The 14,009-nt window shown below is 44.1% G+C and overlaps 1 protein-coding gene across 1 annotated transcript in view; it reads right to left on the reverse strand.

Moving 5' to 3' along the window:
- The window catches only part of MTHFD1 (methylenetetrahydrofolate dehydrogenase, cyclohydrolase and formyltetrahydrofolate synthetase 1), a 65,267-nt gene that overhangs the window by 33,225 nt on the left and 18,033 nt on the right, over positions 1-14,009 (reverse strand). Inside the window, exons 7-13 of the mRNA XM_072986785.2 lie at positions 12,885-13,021; positions 10,752-10,863; positions 7,266-7,393; positions 6,291-6,388; positions 2,964-3,137; positions 1,842-1,978; positions 358-404 (exon numbers count right to left, since the gene is read on the reverse strand). Coding sequence (XP_072842886.2) covers positions 358-404; positions 1,842-1,978; positions 2,964-3,137; positions 6,291-6,388; positions 7,266-7,393; positions 10,752-10,863; positions 12,885-13,021 — 833 coding nt within the window. The remainder of the gene's footprint in view (positions 1-357; positions 405-1,841; positions 1,979-2,963; positions 3,138-6,290; positions 6,389-7,265; positions 7,394-10,751; positions 10,864-12,884; positions 13,022-14,009) is intronic.

Below are 14,009 nucleotides of genomic sequence, written 5' to 3' on the forward strand. Positions count from 1 at the left end.
TGAGAAACTGACATACAGAAATTGGATGGGTTTGCCCATCCCTGACGGTATGCATATAAAAACGGGGAGCTACTGGGCACAAGCAGAGCACAGAGGCTCCATGCACTGTAGAATGAGATTCTGGTATTCTGGAACAGCTTCCTTCCAACCTGACACCATCCACATATTGCTACACTACAACTCACAGCCATGGCTGGCCGGTCACAAAGGGAACTGTAAGCCTGTGCGACGTATGTAGAATGCGAGGTCAAGGAACAAGAGATTATTTTGGAACAAGAGGCCAGTGCATGGAACAGAAGCATTCAGGATCAATCTTTTACACAGCAGGAATTGCATCTGGTTTAGGGATAGCATTACCTCTTCCATAGGAATCACTTGAGAATAGCCACCTCCAGCAGCACCACCTATAAAGCAACAGTAAATATAAAGGATGTTTTCTATCTTCTTGTGAGAAAGCTTGGGTTGTCTCACCGTTCCCTAGGGAATGTTCTAAGCTCTGCACTGAGAATCCTTAGCAGTTCAACACTTTAAAATAAACCAGCCTTCCTTAATGGGGATCAGCCACACTCTAAGATTTCCCTCGAAAATTTCCCGTATCCTATTAACACTGATGAAAGCAGATGACATATTTTTCCATATCTGCACAAGTGATACTATATGATATGAAAACTTTAAGCTAAACTGTGACTAATAGGTGGAACTGTCTTCCCAGAATTCTGCGATGGTGCTATTTTTTTTTTTCTGCAATCGTGCTTTTTTTTCCAATGGTGTGTATATATACTTTAACCTGCCCATGTCTGTTTAACTTGTACGACTCCCTCGGTAACGGCTGCCAGAAATCAGCAAAATTAAAAGGGCAAAACTGCTTCCTGCTGCATGATCAGAGGGGACCTGGGTGAACGTTTTTCCATAAGAACAGAAATTAAGCGCTACCTATACATGGAAACAGAAGGTATCAGGGAACCATTGAAACTAAACCCAACTCTTCGGTCCATTAGTTCCCCAAGGCCAAGAAGGTGGGCCCCAGTCCTAGTGCAATTCAGGAAAAAAATTGACTATTCCATTATTCCAACTGTAATGAACTAAAGCCTAATGAGATTTCACCCCCCTAATGTATTATTGGTTGTTGTTTTTTCTGGAGGCCTCCAGAAACAATAGTTTTAGCATTGAGGGTGTTGCACAAAACCCTAACAACTTCCCTTGACAAGAATTTCCATTAAATTTAATTCTTTGCTATTTGGAACCATTTTTGCATCTCCCGTCTGACTCCCCAGCTTGCCAAGCTGTTCACCCCAGCCAAAATCCAATGTTGTGCTAACACTCCTGAGCTAGCACGAGGAGCCTATCATCCCCCTCTCCCTCCAGTCCTTTATGCTCTCAAAAATTTGCTCCAGGGATGAGAGCGATCTTCCTCAACCCCACCCCAGGGAGCCCCACTGAAGAAAAACGTCCTGTCAGCAGAAGAAGCTTCCTGGATCCTTTCCTGACGCTGGGATATAGGAATTAAGAACTGGATCACACCATGGAAAACCATTTTTTAAATCTAGTCAAATGGTTCCCAACCTTAGGTCCTCAGAGGTCCTTGGACTCAAGCTCCCAGAAACCTTCACAGCTAGCTGTGCCAGCCAGGATTTCTGGGAGTTGTAGTCCAAGAATATCTGGGGACTTAAGACAGGGAAGCACTGATTTTAGTCCATAGTGGCTTATTCTGTCTGCCTGGTCTCTGGACCTTTTAAGTGGTGTTGCCGGACACTGAAACAGAGACATCTACAGGCAAAATGTTATGCTCTACTCCCAAGCCACAGTCGTTCCCCTTGGTAGGAAGACTTTTTATTCCTTACCTTTAATTCCAAACGTAGGTCCTTGGGAAGGCTGCCGAACGCAGGCAAACGCATTCTGGCCAAGGTAGGCTCCCAGGGCTTGAACAAGTCCTACTGTTGTGGTACTCTTCCCCTCTCCAAGGGGTGTGGGTGTTATACTTCAAAAAAGGAAAAGGAAAAAAAGTATAGATTTTGGAGGACCTCCATCTCCTTAATACAAAGCAACTGGGCTATAAATAAGGCATCTTCTAACATGATACCCCATGCACAGATACTCAAGGAACAGCTGGACAGCTCAGTAGTTTAGGTATCTGGTTGCAGAACCAGAGGCTGGGAGTTCGATTCCCCAGTGCACCTCCTATGAGTAGAGTTGGCAATGTTGCGCTATTCCACTTCTCCAAACCTGTTTTAAGTTCTGGCTTTAAGTAACAGGTTTGCTCCCCTAGGTGAGCAGATGATGACGACTGGCTATTTTGAAGCCAGGAAAATAAAGTGGCAGGGGCAGCCCCCACATGACAGGAAATTGCCCACTGCCAAGATCAGTTGGCTGTCACCTCTCGGGGGCTCAGGCAGGAATCACTCCCAGCCTTGCCTGGAATATGCAAGGGTTAAACCCAGAACCTTCTGCATGGCAAGACATTCTATCACCAAGCAATATAATTTCTGCTGCAGGAGGGGAAAGGCTGTACACGGATGTAACTTTTCTTTGTTTTTCACCAAGAGGCTGAGAGCAATTCTGACTTGCAAGACTGTTCTTTGCTCACTCTTGGAACTCCCTGTCTATGAATCATGTTACCCGATGCTTGCTGTACTTTCCTTTTGTTCAATTTTTTAAAAAAATCTCCTTTTCTGACAAGCGTGTATTCAAAGTTAGTAAGAAATTAGTTTCTTCCTGATGCATTTTAGTCTTGATCAGCTCTCCTCTTCTCTCACAGGGACGTTCAAATCTCGCCTCCCCCTTCTCCATTTATTGGTATGTATTGCCTCCAGAAATGCTATATTTTTAATTATTCACTATTGACTGCCTTGGGCAATTGCTTTTAAATGGAAAAGTGAGGCATTAAATGCTTCTGGAAACAAAGTTTTACTGGCAAACTGTCCAATCAAAAAGCTATTCAATCGTAAACTAGCCAGACAACCTACCCTGTTACCACAACGTATTTGCCATTGGGTTGGTCTCTGAGGCGCCTCAATGCCGACAGTGAAATTTTGGCCTTGCATTCGCCAAAGAACTCCACTTCATCCGACAACAAGCCGATTTCTCGCGCCAGCTGACCAATGGGCTTGGGAACACAAGACCGAGAGATCTCAATGTCGCTGAAAACCAAAATAAATAAATAAATAATAAAGTGCAGATAGTGAAGACAGCCTTACCAAAGAATGACATGTTTTCTATGCCTCGCGAGGTAAAGACTTTGCATCCTTTAACCACATTCAGCTGTGTGGAAAACAGAATTCCCAGAGCGAAGACCGAGGCCTGGTTGTACACGCTGAGCAAGAAAAATGGGGGAAGAAGGGAGGCGTCTGCACCTGAAGAGCTCCCAATAAATGGAAAACTAGGACAAAGAAAGAGGGGGAGCACCTAACCCTCTCACCCAATGTGCTATTGTTTGATTTTCAAGCTTGCAGGAAAGATTTTATTTCTTTGTTTGTTTGTTTCTTCATTTATTTTGATTTTTATCCTGCCTTGTGGTGACTTGAGGCAGCATATCCCCCTTCACGGATTGCTGCCTTGTCATGGTGAAGGGGCTTGAGTAACTCAGAGAAGCTATGGGCTATGCCGTGCAGGGACACCCAAGATGGACAGGACATAGTGGAGAGTTCCGACTAAACACGATCCCCCTGGAGCAGAAGCTGGCAAGCCATTCCAGTATCTTTACCAAGAAAACTCCATGGACAGAAACAAAAGGCTAAAAGATATGACGCTGGAAGAAGACCTCCTCAGGTCAGAAGGCGTCCAACATGCTACTGAGGAAGAGCGGAGGACAAGTAGCTCCAGAGCTAATGAAGTGGTTGGGCCAAAGCCAAAAGCTGTGGACGGGCCTGAAAGTGAAAGGAAAGTCCAAAGCTGCAAAGAAAAATACTGCATAGGAACCTGGAATGTAAGATCTATGAATCTTGGTAAGCTGGATGTGGTCAAACAGGAGATGGGAAGAATACACATTGACATCCTGGGCGTCAGTGAACTAAAATGGACGGGAATGGGCGAATTCAGTTCAGACGATTTCCGTATCTACTACTGTGGGGAAGAATCCTGTAAAAGAAATGGAGTAGCCCTCATAGTCAACAAAAGAGTGGGGAAAGCTGTAATGGGATACAATCTCAAAAATGAGAGTATGATTTCAATACGAATCCAAGGCAGACATTTCAACATCACAGTACTCCAAGTTTATGCACCAACCACCGATGCTGAAGAGGCCAAAATTGACCAATTCTACAAAGACTTACAACACCTTCTAGAACTGACACCAAAGAAAGATGTTCTTTTCATTATAGGGGACTGGAATGCTAAAGTAGGGAGTCAAGAGATAAAAGGGACAACAGGTAAGTTTAGCCTAGGAGTTCAAAAGGAAGCAGGGCAAAGGCTAATAGAGTTTTGTCAAGAGAACAAGCTGGTCATCACAAACACTCTTTTCCAACAACACAAGAGGCAACTCTACACATGGGGATCACCAGACAGGCAATACTGAAATCTGATTATGTTCTTTGCAGCCAAAGATGGAGAAGCTCTATATAGTCAGTGAAAACAAGACCTGAAGCTGATGGTGGCTCTGATCATCAGCTTCTTATAGCAAAACTCAAGCTTAAACTGAAGAAAGTACTGTAGGAAAAACCACTGGGCTAGTCAGGTGCAACCTAAACCAAATCTCTTATGAGCACACAGTGGAACTGGATATGGAACAATTACTTGGCTCAAAATTGGGAAAGGAGTATGACGAAGCTGTATATGGGATACAATCCTTATTCAACCTATATGCAGAATACATCATGCAAAAGGCTGGACTGGATGAATCCCAAACCGGAATTAAGATTGCCAGAAGAAATATCAGCAACCTCAGATATGTAGATGATATAATTCTGATGGCAGAAAGTGAGGAGGAATTAAGGAACCTCTTAATGAGGATGAAAGAGGTGAGTGCCCAAAATGGTCTGAAGTTCAACATAAAAAACCCCTGAAGATCATGGCCATCACCTCCTGGCAAATAAAAAGAGAAGATATGGAGGCAGTGACAGATTTTACTTTCTTGTACTCCATGATCACTGCAGGTGGTGACAACAGCCATGAAATTAAAAGACGCCTACTTCTTGGGAGGAAAGTGATGACAAATCTAGGCAGCATTTAAAAAGCAGAGACATTACCTTGCCGAAAAAGGTCCGCAAAGTCAATGCTATTGTTTTTCCTGTAGCAATGTATGGAAGTGAGAGCTGGACCATCAAGAAGGCTGACTGCCAAAGAATTGATGCTTTTGAATTGTGGTGCTGGAGGAAACTCTTGAGAGTTCCCTGGACTGCAAGGAGAACAAACCTATCCATTGTGAAGAAAATCAACCCTGAGTGCTCACTGGAAGAACAAATCCTGAAGCTGAGGCTCCAATAATTTGGCCACCTCATGAGAAGAGAAGACTCCCTGGAAAAGACCCTGATGTTGGGAAAGTGTGAAGGCAAGAGGAGAAGGGGACAACAGAAGATGAGATGGTTGGATAGTATCATCGAAGCGACCAACATGAATTTGACCCAACTCCAGGAGGCAATGGAAGACAGGAGGGCCTGGTGTGCTCTGGTCCATGGGGTCATGAAGAGTCGGACACAACTTAACGAATAAACAACAAAAAGGCAACATATAAAAACAAAGAAACAAACAAACAAATTCTTTAAAACAAATTGATTAAAATTAAAAACTATAATATATACATTCTTATAGCTTCTTTTTAAAAAGTATAATTTTTTTAGAAAATTCATTTGTTTCAAAAATAATCTTTGTGATGGGCCCATTCAGCCACCATGACATGTCACAATTCTGATTCGTCATGAAAGGCCAGAATTCTTTAGGCTTGTGACTGCTCCCACTGGGGCATGATTTGCATCATAGTTCTGCCACCATAAACCACAGTATGTAAATGAATATCCTGCTTTCTCTGATGGCTGGAGAACTCAGTCGTTATCTGGCTGTGGAGCCAGAGGTTGGGAGTTTGGTTCCCCGCTGTGCCTCATAAGGGAAAAGCTAGTCTGTGTGGCCTTGGGCAAGCTGCACAGTCCCAGGACGCCCCAAGAAGAAGGGGCCTACCTTGAAAACCTGTAAAGGGTTGCCGTAAGTCAGAATTAACTTAGCGACACAAGATTTCAAAACAGTGTGACCATATTTGTGCCTTGAAGACATACACTCTGATAAAGTAAAGCAAAAAATCAGGGCAGAGTTATTTTTAACACTAGATTTCAAGCCACATTCTTTCCGGACTACTTGTTACTTACGTTGGAACAGGAGTTCTAGGGCTGAGCTGGTTATACTGAATATTCCACTTGCCAGGCTGATATTTCTCTAGAAAACGTTGAGCGCTTTCCACTGTGCTCTAAACAGATAATACAGAACATGGCCCAATAAGTTAGTCAATACACTTCTATACTTTCTATTCGTGAAGGCTTTCATGGCCGGGATCTAATGGTTGTTGTGGGTTTTTCGGGCTCTTTGGCCGTGTTCTGAAGGTTGTTCTTCCTGACGTTTCACCAGTCTCTGTGGCCGGCATCTTCAGAGGACAGCCTGAGCACAGGCTGCTGTCCTCTGAAGATGCCGGCCACAGAGACTGGCGAAACGTCAGGAAGAACAACCTTCAGAACATGGCCAAAGAGCCCGAAAAACCCAGAACAACCACTTCTATACTGTTTTGTCTCGTGGCCTGACACATACCTCGCAGTCTCCCATGATCCCCACTCCCAAAAGACAGTTTTCGAAATACAGTATACTTGCAAATTTACAGAATTGACCGATTCTGAAGTTGGGTTGATGGGCATAAGGAGCAGGGCCTTTTCCGTGGTGACACCAATTGCACTGGGATTCTTCTCTAGGAAGACCAGTCTGATTTCCTTTCAGAAACACCTTGCTAAGCTCCAGTTGCTTTGATGGGCTTTTGAAAGGGACAACTCTTTTTGTTGCTTCTGCTTCACTTAGTTTGTTCTTAACCTTGTCCTGTCAATAGGTTGAGCTCTATTATCCTTGATTTTCTTAATTTTGCTTTGCTGCTGTGGTGCATCTTCACATGATCAAGAACCCTGAAATTCTCATGGGTTGAAGAACAAAGATCACCCCTCCCTCTTCCAATTTAGTTCTATATATACATCGTTAACTAGGACTGAGAACATGCCTTCCTTTACATGTTTACTACTTTAACTCTTTCACGGATGTTAAATAGGGTTTTTTCTCTCCCTGCCTTCCATAAACAACATACCAACCTGCATCAGCATGGCGACGGTCATTGGTCCAACGCCACCAGGCACCGGGGTGATAAAAGCTGCTCTCTCCTTTGCTGCGCTATAAGCCACGTCCCCAACTACCCTTTTCCCACTGGGCTTTGTACTGTCTGCAAAAGAGAGATAAGGAGGGAGAGACAAGAACCACAGCAGCGCCATCAATAAAAAGTGGAAGTACAAAGTGCCTGAAGATTATCTTTTAGCAAGAAAAGGGGGCGGGGGACCCATAAACAACAGTCTCTCGGCTACACTAATACCCTTCAGGCCACGCAGTTTCTCTTCCTCCTTCAGATTTTGCCACTCTAGATGTTTATTGTTAATAAGGTGATGAATAAACACTATTTACTCAGACTGGAGGGCAGTCGAAATCCTTCTGAAGACGCTCAGGGCTTTCTCGAACAGCAGGCTTTGTTCAACGTTTGACACACATCTCAATGTCGGGGGGAGGCTGGTGCTCAAATTTTTCCTAAGCCCTTGTCAGGGAGCAAGACACTTGGGCTTCCTTAAAGGAGGAGGAGGAGAGAAGACGGCACGCCAAGAAGAATGCCACGGAGCCAGCACTGCTCTGCCAGTGAGTCTAAAAGTTTGTTCAAAGCTACAAAGGTTGTGTCCAGGGACAATCTAAACTGGATCCTACCATTTCCATGTCCATGAAATGCCCAGGGTATCTACAGCCTTCTCAGCATTCATTAAATAAATAAACAAAAGACACCCCCTCCCTCTCCCCCCCAAACAACCTTATGTAAAATCTCAATTCCTGAAGTCAGGACAAGTCAACTGTAGAATGCTAGAATTTCCAGAAATATAGGCCTGTAGCAGGTTGTGCCAAAACTTAAAAATGCAGCTTACAGTCTAGCATCTTTTACTTGCCATCAGCTTTTGTGGAGACAGACAATTTTTTTCAGATGCATCTGAAGTCGAGATGAGCATGAACTGAACCACAAACCTGAAAAACGGACGAACTGGGCTGGTAACGTGGTTCGGTTTATGACTCGGTTTCAAGATCCCATTTTGCCGAAGCTGTGCAAGGAGCCGAACTTTTTCCCCCTTGGTGCTTTGACAAAATGAGATGCCCACCCTTCCTACTCTGTTTCCCCAAAAATAAGACCTAACCTGAAAATAAGACCTAGTAGGATTTTTCAGGATGCTCGTAATATATACAATATATATAAAAGGTAAAGGTTCCCCTTGACAATTTGTCCAGTCGTGTCCGACTCTAGGAGGCGGTGCTCATCTCCGTTTCCAACCCATAGAGCTAGCGTTTGTCCGAATGTTCTTTTGTTGTGGTGACACACCATCAAGTCGCTCCCAACTCACGGCAACCCGTATGCATGGAGCCATCCCCAAACTGTCCCGTGTTCAGTTCTTAACAACGTTCTTAACTGTCACCAAAATATAATAAAATGACAGAGCTATGGGCGTAGGTTTTCATTTCTTCTTTTAAAAAAAGCTTCCATTAGATAATTGCAATAAAAGACTGATCACGTATAACGGCAATTTTCACGGAAGCGCAAGATGTGGGAGGATGGCAACAGCTTGACAGGTGTGAGTAATCCTCTTATTTAAGAACCTCAGAGCAAGATTCTTAAAGTGAAGAGCTTGGGGTGGTGGGAAGGAGAGAGAAGCCTGGTGATCAAACAGACAACAGCGCGCAATATACAGTCTCTTAGCAATTCAGTTCTTTGAGATGTCAACAAGGCAGTGATTTCATCCAAAACCTGGCCAAATGACGATGCACAGCACAGAACTTTGAGTCTGTAGGCATGAGGGGAAAACACTCCCAACACCCCGAACAGAGTGTGAGGGAAGTAATTAGCGGTGTGGCAGTAAATCAGAAGGGTAGGCATTCGTGGCAGTTATTATATCCAGCCTCTAAAGGAAATTTGAAAAATGCAGATATTTTCTCTCCCCCATAGTGTTCTGAGTAGAGAATGCCAGAGCAGGCTACTGTTAAAAATTAGATACTGTATCCACTCTTTACCGAAAGAAAGAAAGAAAGAAAGAAAGAAAGAAAGGAAGGAAGGAAGGAAGGAAGGAAGGAAGGAAGGAAGGAAGGAAGGAAGGAAGGAAGGAGGGAAGGAAGGAAGGAAGGAAGGAAGGAAGGAAGGAAGGAAGGAAGGAAGGAAGGAAGGAAGGAAGGAAGGAAGGAAGGAAGGAAGGAAGGAAGGAAGGAAGGAAGGAAGGAAGGAAGCTGATCAATACAACAAAACTGTTCCAGTGGTTTTAATCTCTACCAACAATGGTCTTTTGAAAGCTAATAGGTCTTAATTATCCATGCATGATCAAGCCACTGGGAAAGGCTTAGAGGGAGTACAACTGTGCACCATTTATCAGAAAATCTACGCCTACCTACACATACAGAGAGAGAGAGAGAGACCCTACTGTGAGGTTTAGAGATAAGTTTAGAGAGGATAAGGATATTTTGAGGGATGTGTGGCAAATGACATTATTATACTAAACAGTATAATATCAAGTATCAAGCCTGGGAATGCTGACTCTATATCAACACTGAAGATAAAGTACAGTGGTGCCTCGCATAGTGATCGCTCCGTTTAGCCACAAAATCGCTTTGCGATGGACTTTTTGCGATCGCAAAAGCGATCGCTTTGTGATGTTCCCTATGGGGTATTTTCGCTTTGCGATGATCGCAGGGAAGCGATCATGGCAAAGCCCCCATTTTCGCACAGCTGATTGGCGGTTTCAAAATGGCCACCGGGGAAAAAACATGGCCGCCCGCTGTTTTTTGGGACGGATTCCTCGCTTTAGAGGCACCGAAAATGGCAGCACTATGGAGGATCTTTGCTCAACGGTGAGTTTTAAGCCCATAGGAATGCACTGAAGGGGTTTCAATGCGTTTCTATGGGCTTTTTAATATCGCATAGCGACGTTTTAGTTCTGCAGCGATTTTTGCGGAACGAATTAACATTGCTAAGAGAGGCACCACTGTATATGCCAAAGCATTATCACTCTCATTTTAGCATCCTTTTCTGCCCAGATATCTGAACAGAGTTGCCATTTTTGCAATCTACTACACATGGCTTTAGCTGGCTGGGTAGCTCAGTGGTTTAGGTATCCAGCTGCAGAGCCAGAAACTGAGAGTTCGATTCCCCCCATGGAGCCTTCTTTCTGGGAGAAGAGCCAGCCTGGGTGACTTTGAGTAAGCTGCACAATCTTAAAGCACTGGGGGTGCTGTACAGTCTTAGAGCACCCCCAGAAAAAGAGAATGGTAAACCACTTTTCAGTACTCTACTTTGAAAGCCTTGCACCAGTCACCCATTCTCAACACTGGACTATATCACAGGGTTGTTGTGAACATAAAAGAACTGGGAGAGCTTCTTGGAAATGCTCAGATCTGACCTAAGGGTATTCTTGGAAAATACTAATAAGGTATACTGTCCATGTCACCTTGCTCTTTGCCCAGCACATGTTATATATATATATATTTGGAAAGCCACTTTTCAATATTACCTGGTACGTGGTTGATTCCACAGTCAATCACTACTGCACCGGGTTTAATCCATTCGCCTTTCACCATCTCGGCTTTTCCTGCTGCAACCACCAGGATATCCGCTTTGCTGACCTGCAAAAAAATCAAACCAGAGGATGCAAAAGTAGGTCCTCTCTGTATTTTTTTTTTAATGTAAGGGGGAGAAAGAAGCTTTTGAAGACTTCCCCTAGATTAACAGAACTATTGACATATTCAGCCATGTTGATTAACTGTTAGTCAGCCAAGGCATGTTACACCTGCTGTCGTGAGTGGTGACGAGCTTCCTTCTCAGAGGTGGAGTTGGACACCCCAAAACTCCTTTTTTTTGATCCAGCTAAAGTTCGGTCTTCTCTAGGGTTATCATTTCAGTCTGTGGGTTCCTAAGGTCCCTTTGGCAGAATGCCAGCCTACAATCAGTTTAGTCCAAATCCATCCGTGGGGACAGTAGTTTGCTGCCGTTGGCATTGTTTCATTTCTGAACAGTCGGAGAAGGAGCTGCTCACAAACAGCTTAGATAGGATTAAAAATCAGAAGTAAAATTAAAAAATTTAAAAACTATTGTGGTACCTTAAAGTTTAACTATTACACTGTAGGACTGTGGGGAAGTGGTTCCACCTCCTCCACCCCCTGGATGCTAGAAAACACAGAAGTATCAAATGTTATACACTGCATGGTCTCCAGCTCCCTGTGGTTGCCTGTTCTGGTAAATATACTCTAGAAATACATATAAATAGGTATTTCTGGGGTTTTTAATTGAGTTTTTTTCAGCCAGTGGATAAGTGAATCCGAAGATACTGATCCCGCAGTAGGGGGAATCCTATTTTAAAGGGAACCAGAGATGGGAGATTCGTCTTCATCTAAGATGAATCCCACTGGCAAAGACAGCTGGCACAGTTACGTCTCACCCCCCACCCCAGAAACCGCCGGTCCACTTAGCAACCAACGCGCATGGCCAGGATCATCATCAGAGCGCCAATCATGGCCGCAGCGTGACTGCTGCAGCCCCGCCTCCCTGCTTGCCTGGCTACTCTACAGCTGAGCGAGAAGACATCCCACACCCTTGCCAGAGTGGCCAGGCGAGCAGGGAGGCGGGGCTGCGGCAACCGGGCTACTGCCGTGATTTCTATGCTGACAATAATGCAGGCCATGCAGGGCATGCACTGTACAGTAAGTGGACTGGTGGGTTCAGGGGGTAGAAGTTAATCAGGCCAGCCACCTATGCCGGCAGGATTCGTCTCCGTCTATTGAAGACAAATCTCCAATCTCTAACGTGAACTACTGAGTGAATGAAATCCACTTCCTCAGACATAAAAGCGAAATTGCATGGCAAATGTTTATACATGGCACCGAAATCATAGAGACAGCGATTGGAAATTGTTTCAGTGAAATGCGTATTTCACAGCCAGCTGATGATTTTCTGTTGGATATTCTTTTCCGTTGAAGCTTTGTACTGTAAAAGGGTATAGGAATACCTGGCACAGAACAGAAACAGCAGAAACAGCTTGACAGTTAAATTATACATAGCCAAAATTAAGAAGAGTGACATTTTACATCTGGAAGATTGTCTTCGGACAAAAACGCTGGCTCTATGGCTTGGAAACGGGGATGAGCACCGCCCACTAGAGTCGAACACGACTGGACAAAAATTGTCAAGGGGAACCTTTACCTTTACCTAATGATTTTTAAAACCCCGGTTTGATATTCACTTCCTTTCTAGGAGGTTTTGTAAACAGTGGCGAGGGTGGGAGAAATACCTCAGGCAATAATAGATAACAGCAAGAGCAACAGATATGAGTTCAGGCTCTCTGGTTAACTTTGAGCTTAGATGGATCTAGTGAGGAGGGAAATATAGCTGGAAGATAACGTAGGCACAGTATAATGACTGTGGTGTTTAATATTTGGTAGTGGCCTAAAAAACCTTGGCTAATATTGAGTCCATTGAGATGGACCACTGTTCACAGCACGCCACCTGTTTTCCTTTGAAACAATCCATTCAAAAGGAGATATTCTGTATTTAAAAAAAAAACAAGCCAGCACCAGGAAAACGGCACTCTGATGGCCAGAAGACCATGGCAGAAGTTAAAGAAAACAGAAATTAAGTCCTCCATCCTTACCTCCTCTGCCAATGATGCAGTCTTGGAATGGCATGTGGTCACCGTGGCATGGTTCCAGAGGAGGAGATCGTGCATAGGGGCCCCCACTATTTTGCTCCGCCCAATCACCACGGCCCTTTTGCCTGCCACCTGAATGCCTGAAAAACAAAACTCAGATTGAAGCATCCAAGGCTCAAAAACAATGTGCACATTCGGAGCTGCAATATTTCTGTATCCCAATCTCTTCTTTGCTTACAACTCAGACTATCAAAAGGTACCCTTTGGGGCTGTAAGTCCCAGAATGGATTCTGGAACTTGTAGCCCCACTGCTACTCCAAAAGTAAAATTTCCAAGTTCTGATCCCAGCCTTTGGGGATGGGCACGAAGCATGGACCAAATCATCGTCCAGTGAAATTCCCCCATAGGAAACATCGTTTTGCGATTGCTATAGCAAGGTTTTGCAGGGTAATCGTCTTGCGAGGTAATAGTCTGAATCTATGAAAACTATTAAAAGAAAAAATCCATTAAAAATGTATTTTACATGTATTACCAGAACTGTCCACTAGAGGAGCCAGAGACCATGCTACAAATATTTATTAGTGAAGAATGCACAGCATTGTCTCTGGTGCCCTCTAGTGGCTAGAAAAAGGGAAAAATATTTTTATATGCATTACTAGAAATTACATTTCTAGTGATGCATATAAAAATGATTTTTCCCCTTTTACCATGCTATCTATCTATCTATCTATCTATCTCTCTCTCTCTCTCTCTCTCTATCTATCTATCTATCTATCCGTCTGTCTGTCTGTCTGGCCATTATGCAGTTTTCCGTATCCATGGTCGGGCTTGGAACCAATCCCCAGCAGAAATGGGGGTCCTGCTGGAGTTACAGTGAAACGGAGGTTGGCATTTGAAAACAAGTCTCTAGGTTAATTTTTGATACCACCCAACACCTACTGCTGCCCACATCTTTACCGAAAACGTCTTTTTCTGCTTTCTCCTGAAATCAGAGAAAACCTGAATTTCCCCCCAATTTCAGAGCAGGAGGCAGCTAAACCTGTGCTCACGACCTGGGGTTCAAATCCCAGGTAGCCGGCTCAAGGTTGACTCAGCCTTCCATCCTTCCGAGGTCGGTAAAATGAGTAC

This window comes from Pogona vitticeps, chromosome 1 (genome assembly GCF_051106095.1).
Source record: "Pogona vitticeps strain Pit_001003342236 chromosome 1, PviZW2.1, whole genome shotgun sequence".
NCBI classification, from domain to species: domain Eukaryota; kingdom Metazoa; phylum Chordata; class Lepidosauria; order Squamata; family Agamidae; genus Pogona; species Pogona vitticeps.